At 44.2% G+C, this 15,370-nt stretch overlaps 1 protein-coding gene across 1 annotated transcript in view; it reads right to left on the bottom strand.

Moving 5' to 3' along the window:
- LOC106549062 (alpha-2-macroglobulin) overlaps positions 1–15,370 on the bottom strand; it is an 84,943-nt gene that overhangs the window by 52,953 nt on the left and 16,620 nt on the right. Inside the window, exons 4-10 of the mRNA XM_087707994.1 lie at positions 14,906–14,958; positions 14,090–14,110; positions 11,488–11,656; positions 10,178–10,262; positions 6,392–6,488; positions 2,473–2,587; positions 584–693 (exon numbers count right to left, since the gene is read on the bottom strand). Coding sequence (XP_087564120.1) covers positions 584–693; positions 2,473–2,587; positions 6,392–6,488; positions 10,178–10,262; positions 11,488–11,656; positions 14,090–14,110; positions 14,906–14,958 — 650 coding nt within the window. The remainder of the gene's footprint in view (positions 1–583; positions 694–2,472; positions 2,588–6,391; positions 6,489–10,177; positions 10,263–11,487; positions 11,657–14,089; positions 14,111–14,905; positions 14,959–15,370) is intronic.

The following is a 15,370-nucleotide window of genomic DNA, read 5'->3' as shown; positions in this document are numbered from 1 at the left end:
GAAAATCTGGTCACCTTAGCCATGTGGGATCATGGGTAAAGTTTGATTGACACTTTGGGCTGATATAATGATGAGGCTTTGTTTGTGGCTGAATGGCTTTGCCCTGAAGGATAATCCCATCATCCTGGAGCTGAGGTCTTTTATTCCTCCTCCCTCCCTCCCTCCCTCCCTCCTTTGATTGAAATGGTATAAGATCTCCTGCTTGAGGCCTTTTGGGTCCAGAAACCCATTCAAAGGAAAGAGGGTTTTTCACGGACCAGAGATGGCACGGTTTCACATGTTGCCTGCCTCCTACAGATGGGGCTTCACTTTTTTCTGTGGCCCTGTTTCTGACATGCTGTAGCCTGGTACTGGTCCATGGACCTGGAACGGGGATCCCTGAACTACAAGACCTCCCAGGTCCCTTCCAAGTCTGTTATTCTGTATTCCTTAATGCTTTTATCTGCTTTTGATCGTTCTAGCTCAGAGCAGCTGGGCAGCAGCTGTTGGGGTGAAGAAATGGCATTGGAGCAGACTGGAGGGGCTGGCTGGGCTGATACAGCTTAAATCCATCTTAGCAGAGAAACCACAGCTCCCATCTTACCTTCACAACATAGGGCATGCCAGGTTTATAGTAAAGGTCAACGTCTTCAAAAATAATTTTGCTCAATGTTGATGTGATCTCAATGGATTCTGCGGCATTCAGCTCCACTCCTGTTGAAGAGAAATGTCATCTGCAAAAGGCTCTTCCCTTCCTTTCCAATTTCCCAGAAACTCCCCATCTCTGGAATGCCAAGAAGCCTGATTCTTTTGACGGACATTTGCCCTGCATTTATGGATTTCTGCTTTGGACAAGAGATTTAAATAGTTGATCTCCAGGGTCCTCCCTTGTGCAGATTTCTCTGACATGTCTATGGAGATTCTCAGTCATCCAGGTCATGGTTATCCCAAAGATGATTTTTTTTTCAAGAGGCAACTGGACTTTTCTGGGTTTTCTTTGAAAACATTTCGCTTCTCAAACCAAGAAACTCCTTCAAAGTTTCTTGGATGAGAAGTGAAACATCTTCAAAGAAAAACAAGAAAGTCCAGTTGCCTCTTCAAAAAGCACCTTATGGATTTTTCTGACATAATTCCTCTGAATTTGGCACCCACTGGCCCTTTAAAGATTTCCCCCTGTTGAGTTGTGACTGGCTCAAAGGGGAAATGTGCATCTCCACTCCTCAGCCTAGGGAATCTATTGTCTGAGAGACACGTCCATCATCATTTGGCCAGCACAAAAATATGGAATGCGGTAACCTTTCCTGCTGAAGGGGGATCTATTTTTCTACCTACATTTGCATGCTTTCAAAATGCTAGATTGGCAGGAGCTGGGGTGAGGAAGGGAGCTCACCCAATCCTGCAATGCTTGGGACTCGAACCTGAGCTGTCAGCTTTCCAGCTTATAAGGCCAGAATCTTAACCACTGAGCCAGCGCTTACTCATTTATAACTCAGATGCCACAACTCTCTTAGACTTAGACATGGGGTGGTTTTTTTTTCTATCAAGGTTAACTCAGCCTTCCAGCCTTCCGAGGTGGGTAAAATGATGACCCAGGTTGTTGGGAGCAATAGGCTGACTCTGCAAAATGCTTAGAGAGGGCTGCAATAGCCCTTAAACCTATATACCACTTCACAGTGCTTTACAGCTCTCTCTAAGTGGTTTACACAGTTAGCCTACCACCCCCAACAATCTCAGTCCTCATTCTATCAACCTCGGAAGGATGAATGACTGAGTCAACCTTGAGCCTGGTGAGATTTGAACTGCCAAATTGCAGGCAGCCGGCATTCAGCAGAAGTAGCCTGAAGTACTGTTTTCTAATCATTGCACCACCAAGCACCAGGGACATGCAGTCAGGGGAGGCAGGGGAGGTGGGGCCTCACCAGTGTCATGAGGAAAAGAAAAGAATAATTAAAAGGAAAAAGGCTAAGGTAGTTGCTGCCAGACTCCAGAGTCACAGTGGATGACTCTGAGTCTGCTTAGTGCTAACTGCAGGGGGAGGCGGGAGAACTACGGGCCTCCTTTGCATAAGGAATTTTTCGCCTTTTAACCCTTGCTCAGAGTTAAGCTGAGCAAGGGTTAAAAGTTGGAGGAGGCAGGGGGGTCGGAGGAGGTGGGGGGCGAGTCGGCGGAATGCGGCAGTGGCATGGACATTCTCGCCACTGTGTCCAACATACCAGGCATCTCACGTTTATGTCCGCCATAAACTCGAGACACCTGGCCTGTTGGACACAGCAGTGGGGACGTTGCTTCTTGCCGCTGCCGTGCTCTTGCTTCATCAACCATAATCCTCACCTCGCGTCACTGCCAAGCACTGTAAAGTGGTATATATAGTAAGTCTAAGTGCTTATTGCTATTGCTATCTCCCAAACCTTCCTTGTAGGAAACGGGAGCTTTAAGCCTGGTTCTGGGCCATTTTGTCAGCTCATTGATGCTCTTTTGTTTCAAGAAGGTTACCTGTCCCTTCCTCTGTGATTTTGCCTTCTACGGTGATCTCCATCAAATATTCATACGATCTCAGGTGGAACGGCCCCATGTTCACCACCTTGGAGAAACAGCCATCTCCATCTGCCTGCATGACACAAGAACCAAGAAACAGCAGTCTGTGATCCCTTTGCAAATAACCTCACGTTCCTTGTTTTTCAGCAACAGAACTTTTTCATGCCTTCTACGGGGGTTGGAAATCCACTCTCTGGTTCATGGACAGCAGAGTCAAGCCAAGGAAGTGGAACCACTGTAGGAAAGTGATTCAGCGGAACTTCCCTTCTGAACACCTGTCTAAACTCCTTAGCTCTTGCCTGCTTTTTAAATAGACAATTTAAAGTTTGTCTAAACCTTGATTTATTCTTCCCATGGTCATTACTTTTACCTCCAAGCAGTCCTCGGTTTACGATCATAATTTAGCCCATATCTCTATTGCTTAGTGGGACATTTGTTAATCTTTATTCGGTATCTAAAGTGGGCTTTTTGGCTTTTCTCTTGTGAACTGCAGTAAGATCATTCCTGGGGAGATTCCAGCAAAAGCATGGATGGACTCTGTTCCCCTTGGTATCTTTTCTCCATGCCTGTGATATCCTGGTGGAATGTCTCCCCATGCTTCTCATTCACTGCCCCACATGTCAAAGGGAAATAGCTTAAATGGGAGCGTAAGAAGTGAATTTTCAGTGACATGTTTGCACCAAGTGCTTTATAGGATCTAAGCAAATTTTCCACGTGGTTTTCATAGTCCTCTGCCTTTCTGGTCTCAAAGCGAAGTTAAATTTATACACTGCCATGTGGTACCATTTTCATTGTTCTACCGTACTTTATCAAGAAGTTACAAGGCATCATGATCATGAGACACTTCCCTCCCTTGTAGGTAAATATTCTTGGCTGTGCATAAATCTAAATGTGAGCATAAGAAGTGAATTTTCAGTGACATGTTTGGACCAAGTGCTTTAAAGGAGCCAAGGTGGCGCAGTGGTTAAATGCAGCACTGCAGGCTACTGCTAGATCAGCAGGTCAGCGGTTCAAATCTCACCGGCTCAGGGTTGACTCAGCCTTCCATCCTTCCGAGGTGGGTAAAATGAGGACCCAGATTGTTGGGGGCAATATGCTGACTCTCTGTAAACCGCTTAGAGAGGCCTGAAAGGCCTATGAAGCGGTATATAAGTCTACTGCTATTGCTATTTATAGGATCTAAGCAAATTTTCCACATGGTTTTCATAGTCCTATGCCACCCCTGCAGGCAGATCCTACAGCACTGTCTGAATCCTTGGATCTGTTTTTGGGACCTAACATTTATACATACGTATGCTGAGTTACAACACAGGGGTGGTTTCTACTTTGTAGGCTATATGCCTATGTTTTCGTCCCTGTTAATGTAGTAGTAGGGCCCCGCACAGTAGGATGTCTTACTACATTTATGGCAGTAGCACATTCCAACAATATTAACCAAGAAACAGAGTTTTACTATGAGATGGTGAATGCTAGTCTCTATTATAGTAACAGAGTACCAGAGGAAGACACAAGAGAGGACACGGCAGGTGAGACACAAGTGCATGAACACAATGAACATGAAGAGAAACCTAAGATAATAAAGGACCCACGTAGGGTAAGGCCACATAGGACGCACATACCACCTGTGAAATGGCTTATAACCCCAGTGGAAAACACCTATAATTATGAAAGAATTAACGAGGGAAGATATATAAAGGTAAAAGATCTACACTCAGTGCTGCGTATGCTGCAGAATGTAATGATGAGTTGGTAATATTAACTGAGATACAAGCAGGGCTTATTTTCCTGGGGAGCTACTCAATGTAACCGGATGCAATCGGGGCATCTTGCATGTGCTTTGGCAAAGAGTATAAATGAAACATCATCGGCTATAGCTACTATGGCTGATGAAATGGGGGAAATTAGGAAGTCTCTGTTGCAGACCCGTGTTGCCATTGATTATATATTATTACGAATGGGACATGGGTGTGAAGAATTCGATGGTTTGTGTTGCTTCAATATTTCCAATAGATCACAGTTTATTGAGTCTAAAACAAAAGCTTTGCATAATATCACTACACACTTCACACACTTAACTGACAGTTCAGCCTTTAAATGGTTATGGAATCTGTTAACCTCTTGGCTACCAAATTTTGCTTGGTTAAAGGCCTTATTTGTATGTATAATTGCTATTATAGTTATAGGTTTTATCTCTTGTATTTGTATTCAATGTATACCTGTATGCTCTAATTGTTGTAAATACTGTTATCAGGTAACTAAGCCAAAGACAAAAGAGATAAAGGGGGGGGAGAATTAAGTAAGCAGGAGATACGAATCATGTTACAGAACTTATTGAAGGTTTACAGAAATACGAAAGGATAAAATAGAGAGGGGGGGATTGAGAGAAATGAGAATTATTCCTGTAAAAAAGAAAGCAATAGTAATGCCATATTTATCCTCTGTATAACCTAAGACACCAGCTGTGAGACATTAGATAGGTGTAGAAATTCCAGGTCAGGTCAGAGTAACATTGGCAGGAAGGTAGCTAGCATGGCAAAATTGGTAATATTGTTATGATAGAGATATGGTAAGTAATGGGGGGATTGCTTATCTGGGAAACCAGCTGTTATGTAGCCAGAACTTATCTGACAAAAACTGACCAATGATAATAAGGGGTGTTAAAAGGGTGAGTGGGTGTTTCTTTGAAACTGTATTTAAATTGTGTATTCATGTGTATCATTTGCTCTTCTGTTGCTCTAATCACATGAGAACACTTTTGCAAAAGTTGAATAAAGCTCTTTTATTGTTCATGGAGATTCAACTCCATGACTCCTGGTGATTCAGCTGAGAAGTTTAAATCTCATAGGGGTAAGGGAAAAAGATGAGGAAGCTGCACAAAGAGATGACAAGAGAATTACAGAATGCCACAGAAGTGCACAGAGTTACACTGAAGTGGAAGAGGCTGTGGATGAGAATAAACTCAGGTTAGAAAATGCTTGGCGTACCTCATAAGGATGAGAGAAAGATACTGTGTGGTATGCATATAGAGCAAAAGGTGACTGCAAAGCATATAGTCAAAGAGAACATGGAATGGTTAAGATGAACGGGGGAAATGCAGCAATTGGAGATTTTACAGTATCCTTCCCCTGCCACATCCACCAAGCCAAGTCCACAGAACTGGTAGTAACAAAAATTTGAATCCCACCACTGGATATGTTGGTGGAATTGAGAATGCTTAGTTTAAGGAAAAGAATAACTAGGGGGGTTGACATGATAGCAGTGTTCCAATATCTCAGGGGTTGCCACAAAGAACAGGGAATCAAGTTAAGCACATGAGCAATGGATGGAAACAAATCAAGGAGAGAAGCAATCTAGAACTAAGGAGGAATTTCCTGACAGTAAGAACAATTAACCAATGCAACAACTTGACTCCAGAAGTTGTGAATGTTCCAACACTGGAAGTTTTTAAGAAGAGATTGGATAACCATTTGTCTGAATTGGTATGTTTCCTGCCTGAGAAGGGGTTTTTGGCTAGACCTCCAAGGTCCCTTCCAACTGTAATTCTGTTCTGTTCTGTTCTGTTCCATTCTGTTCCGCATTCCACTCCACTCCATTCCACTCTATTCTATTTCAATGCAAAGCAATTTTATTGAAAAAAACATGTTTGAAAATGGGGAAAGAATGGTGCTTCTTCTTACTAACTTTTCCCATACAATTTCTATAGAGCAAGCATCGAATATTTTAAATTGTCTGAACTATTTTCAATTGTCTCAACAATCAATTGTCTGAAGATGACCTTCCCTACTATTTGCCAGAGTGAATCAAGAAAATATAATCCCCATTTTAAATAATAACAACAGGGAAGATATCCCAGCTGTGGAAACTCAGCGACTCTTACCTCGTCTTCAAATTCTTTACACAGCATTGCATCAATATAATTCATTCGGCAGATCCTCATTTGCACCATGCCAGGCACAGGTTTCCCATAGGTGTACCTGGAGTCAGAACCCACCAATGTGGAGAAAAACACAGAGAAGGAGATGGTTTGCATAGAAAAATAAGATCAAAGGGACCTGCAGGATCCAAAGAAAATCATGTGGGTATTTTTTTTTTACAGGATTCAATTCGAGTTAATCACCTGGACCATAGATTTATAGTCTTCCAAGCTTTTGGTGTCAGACTGTAGATCATCCTCAGGAAAACTTTCTCTCTCTCTCCCTCCTCCTCCTCCCTCTCTCCCCCCTCTCTCGTTCTTTCTCCCTCTCCCTATTTCAGTTTCTACCTCACTTTTTCTCTCTTTCTTCCTTTCCCTATTTCTCCCTCCCTCTTTCTCTCTCACCCTCCCTCTCCTCTCCCTATTTCTCTTCCTCCTTTTTCTCCCTCCTTCTCCCTTTCTTTTTCTTTCTGTTTCTCCATCTCTTTCTTTCTTACTCTCTCTTTTCTTTATATCTTTATCTCCCTCCCTCTATTTCCCTCCATTTTTTCTCTTTCTCCCTCCCTCTTTCTCCCTCCCTCTCTCTTTTTCTCTTTCTCCCTCTCTTTCTCTTCCTCCCTCTCTCTTCTACTCTCCCTCTCCCTGCCTCCCATTCTCCCACTCTCTCTTTTATTTTCTCTCTCTCCCTCTCCCTATTTCTCCCTCTCTCTCCCTCCCTCCCTCTCTTTCTCTTTTATTCTTTCTCTCTCCCTTTTTCTTTCTCTCCCTCAAATTCTCTTTCTCCCTCTCCCTATTTCTCACTCTCTCCCTCCTTTTTCTCTCTCCTTCTCCCTTTCTCTTTCTCTCTTTCTTTCTCTCTCCCTCCCTCTCCCTTTTGGCTTTCTCTTTCTCCCAAACTGTGATTTGTCGTAATTGTGATGATTATGGCTTACAGCTCATGAAAACCCCAAATCCACAATCACAGAAAATTAGAATATTGTGAAAAGGTGCAATATTCTAGGCTCAAAGTGTCCCACTCTAATCAGCTAATTAAGCCATAACATCTGCAAAGGGTTCCTGAGCCTTTAAATGGTCTCTCAGTCTGGTCCAGTAGGAAGCACAATCATGGGAAAGACTGCTGACCTGACAGTTGTGCAGAAAACCATCAATGACACCTTCCATAAGGAGGGAAAGCCTCAAAAGGTAATTGCAAAAGAAGTTGGATATTTCCAAAGTGCTGTATCAAAGCACATTAATAGAAAGTTACAGTATGTGGAAGAGAAAAGTGTGGAAGAAAAGGTGCACAAGCAGCAGGGATGACCATAGCCTGGAGAGGATTGTCAGGAAAAGGCCATTCAAAAGTGTTGGGGACTTTCATAATAGTGCATCAGTGGAGTCAGTGCATCAAGAGCCACCACACACAGACGGATTCTGGACATGGGCTTCAAATGTCGTATTCCTCTTGTCAAGCTGCTCCTGAACAACAAAGTCAGAAGCGTCTTACCTGGGCTAAAGAAAAACAGACCTGGTCTGTTGCTCAGTGGTCCAAAGTCCTGATTTCTGATGAGAGCAACTTTTGCATCTCATTTGGAAACCAAGGACCCAGAGTATGGAGGAAGAATGGAGGGGCACACACTGCAAGATGCTTGAAGTCCAGTGTGAAGTTTCTACAGTTGTGTGGATTTGGGGAGCCATGCCATCTGCTGGTGTTGGTCCACTGTGTTTCATTAAGTCCAGGGTCAATGCAGGTGTCTACCAGGAGATTTTGTTTATGCTTCCTTCCGCAGACGAGCTTTATGGGGATGCTGACTTCTTTTTTCAGCAGGACTTGGCACCTGCCCAGCCAAAAGCACCAAAACCTGGTTCAATGACCGTGGGATTACTGTGCTTGATTGGCCAGCAAACTCGCCTGACCTGAACTCTATAGAGAATCTATGGGGCATTGCCAAGAGAAAGATGAGAGACATGAGACCGAACAATGCAGAAGAGCTGAAGGCCACTATTGAAGCATCCTGGTCTTCCATATCACCTCAGCAGTGCCACAGGATGATAGCTTCCGCGCCACGCCACTTTGAGGCAGTAATTGCTGCAAAAGGGGCTCAAACCAAGTACTGAGTACATATGCATGCTTATACTTTTCAGAGGTCCAATATTGTTCTGTGTACAATCCTTGTTTTATCGATTGCATGTAATATTCTAATTTTCTGAGATTGTGGATTTGAGGTTTTCATGAGCTGTACGCCATAATCATCACAATTATGACAAATCACAGCTTGAACTATCTTGCTTTGCATTTAATGAGTCTTATCTCATATATTAGTTTCACCTTTTAAGTTGCATTACTGAAATAAATGGACTTTTGCACTATATTCTAATTTTTCGAGTTTCATATATCTAACTCTGGCTTTGCTTTTGATTTCTTTAACCTTCTGTTTTGTCAAGTATTGCATTTCATGTTTTTCTTTCTTTCATAAACAGTTATATTTTTTATTATGTCAGGTTATCATTGATTTTATATTAAATTGAATTATGTTATTTTTGCGATTTATCCATCATTTCAGTCCAGAATGACTCTGGGCTATTTCCCAATACTATTAAAGAGCAAATCTTGCAGGTGGAATTTTTTTTTTTTTTGAATTTCTGCTTGTTTATACTGTCTTTGTTTAAACAACCCTTGTTCACCCAGCCTTTCACCATAACCACCTGACTAGGACTTTGCTTAATACTTTTATACATCTTCTCTCACAAGCTTCCTCAATATTTATCAGTTAGGTTTATTACCTCCAGAGCTTCCGGGTATATTTATTCATTTATACCTATGGGTTATTTTATCTTGTTATTTCTTATAAAAATGTTTTTATTACTCTGCTTCGGTTTCCTTCAGAAGAAAGTAAATTATTACCATCATCATCATCAACTTCACCACTACCCTGCCTTTCTATCTATGCTCCACAAGAGGGCAATGCAAAGCCAACCTTGGCTGATCTCTGAGCCTGATACAGGATATGGCCTGTTGGGTATTTGGACAGGAGGCCACCAGGAGATCCCAGGCCAGGATACTGAATATTACATTCTCAGAAGAAATCATCATCAAACCACTTCCGTGTTTCTGTCAATAAATCTATATGAAATCACCAAGAAGTGAGACAAACCCAAACAGGAACAGATTTTCCACCCGCCCTTTCTTTTGCTGTTGTGGCCCATCGGCTGCCAGCAGAGCTAGCAGCAGAGCCAGGCAAGGAGGAAGTTGAGGGAGAGCCTGGGTCAGCTTCAGAGCCTTTGGAAGACTCTGATAAAGAAGCAGCATCAGAGCCAGGGCCTTCCGTCCTCCCCCAGGTGGAGAGGCAGCTGTCTTTGGCTCCTGCGCTGAGTGAGAAGGAACAGATGGAGCCCGCCCCAGATGTGCCTATGCATAGAGAGAAATGAGAGGAGAGCAAAGGAAAGCAATAAGCCGGCTCTCAGGGAAAAGCAAATGTAGACGCTAACCAGCCCCTCCCTGGCTGGGAAATAAATAGGAGGGATTTGGGAGTGTCCTCTTATTGGTGACAACCATTCATTGTTCATATACAGCAAGCAATTCGGATTCCTTGGCCAGAACCAGGTTTCTTGGGATTAATTAGCTTGATTTTTGTTACTGTTCCTGCCCTGTTTTGACAAGCGGTTTATTTTACTCATGAATAGGCAGCCTATCATTACTTGCAAAGGCTGGGTCAGAACACACACCAGAATCTGCTGACAATGGCAAAAGGAGTGTAGATGAGCATCACTTACCAGCCACACACTCTGATTGTTACTTTCCTAGTCATAACCGTGATGAGCTTCGGGGCATTTATCAAAACCTCAAATTTGGGCAGAACTAGAAAGAGGGAAGGGAAGAAAACCATGAGGAGAACCTTGTGGAAACAGAAACTGCCCAGTTCTCCCCTGTGGCCTCCCTTGAGGACTAAGGAGATGGGAGAAATTGGTCAGACAATTGAGGTCTGAAAGGAAAAGTCAGATTATGCCAGAATTAATTTAAAAATTGCATTTGGGGGACCTTCTAAAACTGTGATGGTGAACCTATGGCACGCATAGGATGCGCACAGCCCTTTCTGTCGTTCCAGCTTAGCTCTGCCATGTCTCTCACTGGCCAGCTGGTCTTCGGATCTCTACTGTGCATGCGTGGGGGCAGGGCGCATGTTTGGATGCACTTGCATGGAAGGGGGACACGCACACATACACAGGGGGTACACAAGCAATGCATTTTGGGCACTGGTGCGCATGCGCACTTTGGGCATTCGATGCCGAAAAGGTTAGCCATCACCGTTTTAAAATGTTTGGTTTCACTCTTAGGTAATTTGTCCTTGTTTTGGTGGCTTATGTAGAAGTTCAACCCATTGAATTAGTTTTACCGGAGTGAGGAGTTATTGAGTGAAGCTTCAATCCCACTTTCCCAACCACTACCTTAAATTCCTGGCCCAGAGACTCCATATTCAACTGTGACCTGTATGTGATTTAGCTGGTAAATCATAATCTCTGATCTCAGAAAATGGGTTAATTTAGCTGAGTAACCAGATTAATGTTGAATCTGCTGGAGAAAGTGATTCTTAGAATTCAACTGAATAAACAGAAATGTAAGGTCTCTGGCCTGCTAAATCTCATTGCCAAATATATTTTTTTCATCTATTCGTTCATTCCTTAATTCATCCATTCATGAACTCCTTTCCTTAATTCCTCCTTTCCTTTCTTCCCTACCTCCCTTCTGCCTTCCTTTCTTCTCCCTCCCTTCTTTCCTACTTATTTACTTACTTATTTGCTTACTTCCATTTCCATCCTGCTTTTTCCATCATTAAAAATAATCCTAAATATAAATGTTCTAGGAATAATGGTTTTTTTTAATCTACCAGTTCACTATGAAGAGGCATTTAAATCTTCAAACTTCAGCATGCAAATTCAGCTGCTACAATTTCATTGGGACAAATAAACCTTAATTCAATAAGATCAAATAATCTGAACTGTCAGGAGGGAAGGGAGGGAGGGAGGGAAGGAGGGAGGGAGGGGGGAGAAAGAAAAGAAGGGCAAACTGGATCTCTTCTTCTTACCATATTCGTCCACATCAAAGCTGTATTCTGCAACTTTCGCAGAGTCTTCCTCTACCACCACTTTGAAGGTGCCCAAGAGGGGATCGGAAGACAGAGAATAGGAAAGCTGGATTATGCCCAACGGTAACTCCACATCTCTCCACTGGAACACCCGGTTGTTTTGGGGATCCTGGAAAGAATATAACAAGTTCCAAAGTTTGTCCATATCCCAGAATTGTTCTAGAATCAGTGGTTCATGACCAGGAAAATGTAGTCCTACAATCCCATTCTCCCAGCACTTTGAGCAGTGTATCTGGATATGACAGCCTTTCAGAGGCCACATATGTGTTGGGATTAAACTCTCAATATTGGAACCCAGCAAGGACAATTGCTCTGCTGGCTGGCTTGAAGGTCCCAAGTTGGAGATGGTGGCTGTAGGACTTAGAGCCGTGGTGGCGCAGTGGTTTGAGTGCAGTACTGCAGGCTACTTCTGCTGACTGCCAGCTGCCTGCAGTTTAGCAGTTTGAACCTCATTAGGCTCATGGTTGACTCAGCCTTCCATCCTTCCGAGGTTGGGAAAATGAGGACCCAGATCATTGAGGGCAATATGCTGACATTGTAAACTGCTTAGAGAGGGCAGTAAAGTACCGGGAGGTGGGGGTGGGAGGCACTGTCTTACGGTGGTTCTCCTCTTACCTCTCAGACAGGTCGCAGTCGGTGTTGGTCGGAGGGCAGAGATCAACCCCTAGGCCCCTAACGTATGGGGTGCCGCAGGGTTCGGTCCTGTCCCCCCTCCTTTTTAATATCTACATGAAACCGCTGGGTGAGATCATTCGACAGCACGGGATAAAACACCACCAGCATGCGGATGATACACAACTGTATCTGTCCGCCCCGTGCCAACTCAATGAAGCGATGGACGTGATGTGCCAGGGCCTCGAGGCTGTTAGGGACTGGATGGGGGTTAACAAGCTTGTTCTCAATCCAGATAAGACCGAGTGGCTGCTGTGCTTCCCTCCTATTAATTGGCCAAGTGTTCCACCTCTCAGGCTGGGGGTCAAACAGTACGCCCCTCAGACAGGGTTCGCAACTTGGGAGTCCTCCTGGACCCACAGCTGTCTTTTGAACACCATTTGTCAGCTGTGACCAGGGGGGCATTTGCCCAGGTTCGCCTGGTGCACCAGTTGCGTCCCTACCTGAACCGGGAGGCTCTCACAACAGTCACTCGTGCCCTTGTGACCTCTAGACTGGATTACTGCAACGTGCTCTACATGGGGCTGCCCTTGAAGAGTATTCGGCGACTTCAGCTTGTCCAGAATGCAGCCGCGCGAGCGATCGTGGGTGCGCCTCGGTTCACCCACGTAACACCTATCCTCCGCGAGCTGCACTGGCTGCCTGTTGATCTCCGGGTACGCTTCAAGGTGCTAGTTGTCACCTACAAAGCCCTTCATGGTATTGGATCTGGGTACTTGAGAGAGCGCCTACTGCCAATTACCTCCACTAGACCAATTAGATCCCACAGACTAGGCCTCCTCCGAATTCCATCAGCCGGCCAGTGTCGACTGGCAACTACCCGGAGGAGAGCCTTCTCTGTGGTTGCTCTGACCCTCTGGAACGAATTCCCCGTGGAGATTCGTACCCTCACCACCCTCCAGGCCTTCCGCATAGCCCTTAAATCCTGGCTGTTCCGACAGGCCTGGGGCTAAAGACTCGCTGCCCCACTTCGAATGGTATGACTGTTGTGTTTTAACTATGTATGGCTTTTTATGTTTTTTGTAATTCTGTTTGTTTTTCCCCTCCCTTTGAGTTGTGAGCCGCCCTGAGTCCCTTTAGGGAAAAGGGCGGCATACAAATAAACTAAAACTAAACTATATAAGTCTAAGGGCTATGGCTATTAGCAAGAAGGCTCTGTCATTAAACAATGGGATGTTTCAGCTCAGATTGTACAAGCTGTGGGAGGCTGGTACATAGTTCCTTGAACACTTTAACAACTTTAAAGCAACTAATTTAAGAAAGAAAGGAGCCAAACAAAAAAAGCCTCTCAGCTGGTTGCCAGATCAGCACTGCATTACTCCAGAGGACCACTAGATGGAAGGAATGTGTTCACCGAGTAGTTCACCATTCTGCTGCCATCTGGTGGACACCTTGAGGAATTGCAGCTCAGAAATGGTAGCACTAAACCTATGAACTACTTTATGCAGGAAGTTGATTTATGTCTTTAGTTGATTTCCTTGATCGATGCTACTGTTTCTGTGATCAAATGCAAGAAGAGGGCTCTCATTCAGCCCAATTCCTAGTAAAGAAGATGGGAACAGATCTTTCAAAGACAAATTATTCCTCATTTCCCAACAGCATTAATTTTGCCACTTTGTGGGACTGTGTGAAATAGCCCCATTCTTAACAAAGTGAAATGGGACTCGGTATTAGCTACTTTAGACGTCTCTCTCCCTCGCCACCAAGAGATCTGCTTGTATAATTTTCTGGGCAACCATCTGGAAATGGTTGGTCATTTTGATTTCCCAAGAGCCTGTAGCCCTCAGATTTCCTGGTGGTCTCCCATCCAAAGATCAATGAGGTCCAATCAGCCATGGAGCTGGCACTGCTATGGCCTTTCAGCACATACCTGGATGTACACAACTGGAAACTGTAAAAAACAAAAGCACAGGAAAATCAGAAACACCAAGGAAAGAAAATGAGAATAGTGGGGGGGAGAGGAGTAGATACATAGGGCATGGGAGATTCTTTTTATATTGCATTATGGTTTTGATATGTATTTATTTGCAACCTGCCTTACCTCGAGATACAAAGATACTTTTAGAATTCTCCCCTATCCTGCAAGGTTGGTTGGCTAACAGTGTCCAGCCACAAGGTCACCCAGCCAGTTTTCATGACTAAGAGTAGCTCAGAATCTTGTACTAATCCAAAGCCTTCAACTACTCCATATATCTTCACTAGTTTTCACCCAGGGGTATCTCCCCACACACTGGGTTCAAGGTTATATGTGAGGAGGGAGGGGTCCATACAATTCAGGGGTGGGCTTCAGGTGGTTCGCGGCGGTCCCCACGAACCGGTTGGTCGGCGAACCCGGAAGTAAGTAACTTCCGGGAACGCCAAAGGGTCCACCTGCCCACCCACGTTTCTTACTCGGTTTTGATGAGTTCTGCGCTTCCACACATGCGCAGGACGCATACAGCGCCTGCACAATCCTCCAGGAGCAGCTGGAGCATCGCACAGACACTAGTACACATGCGTGCACTGCACATGTGCATGAGGACGCCGCCGGCCCCGTTCCAACCAAACTGGTTGGAACGGGGTGAGAAACCCACCCCTGATACAATTCCCCTGGAGGGGAATTGACCCCAGGGAAAGCATGAATTGAATGTTTTCTCGCGGAGATGCCATCATCTCTGTCTTAATACTCCCCCCCAAAAAAAATTACCTTCTTCTTCAGAGGGCGTAAATCTTTATCCATAGAGACGATGCGAAACTGAACTGCAAAAGAAAGGAAAGAATATGTGGGGAAAGTAGCTACTGAATATAGAAATATTAAAATATAGAAGGGATCTTGGAGATCATTGACTACAGTCCAGTGTTTTCTCATAGTTAAGAATTTGAAGACGCGTGGACTTCTGCTCCCAGAATTCCCTGACCAGCCATGGGGTCTTTCCAGAAGATTCCGTGCTGGCTGTTGAATTCTGGGAACTGAAGTCTAAACATCTTTAAGTTGCTACAGTTGAAAAACACTAATCTGACCCCTGCCCAGGGCAATAATAGACTGTTGCAGCATTCCTAGTAGATCGCCATCCATCTTTGGTTTAAATCCTACTGTCAATCCTTCCTCCTGGGTAGTCAATCCCATCCAGCTCCATTAATGCATTTTTTTAATCTGATGTCCAATCATAAT

The sequence above is a fragment of the Thamnophis sirtalis genome, unplaced genomic scaffold (assembly GCF_051295495.1).
Source record: "Thamnophis sirtalis isolate CommonGarterSnake01/CBP01778 unplaced genomic scaffold, rThaSir2_p1.2 scaffold_3, whole genome shotgun sequence".
Lineage (NCBI taxonomy): Eukaryota > Metazoa > Chordata > Lepidosauria > Squamata > Natricidae > Thamnophis > Thamnophis sirtalis.
The sequence above is the reverse complement of the archived record's forward strand: the minus strand, read 5'-3'. Positions and strand labels throughout refer to the sequence as shown.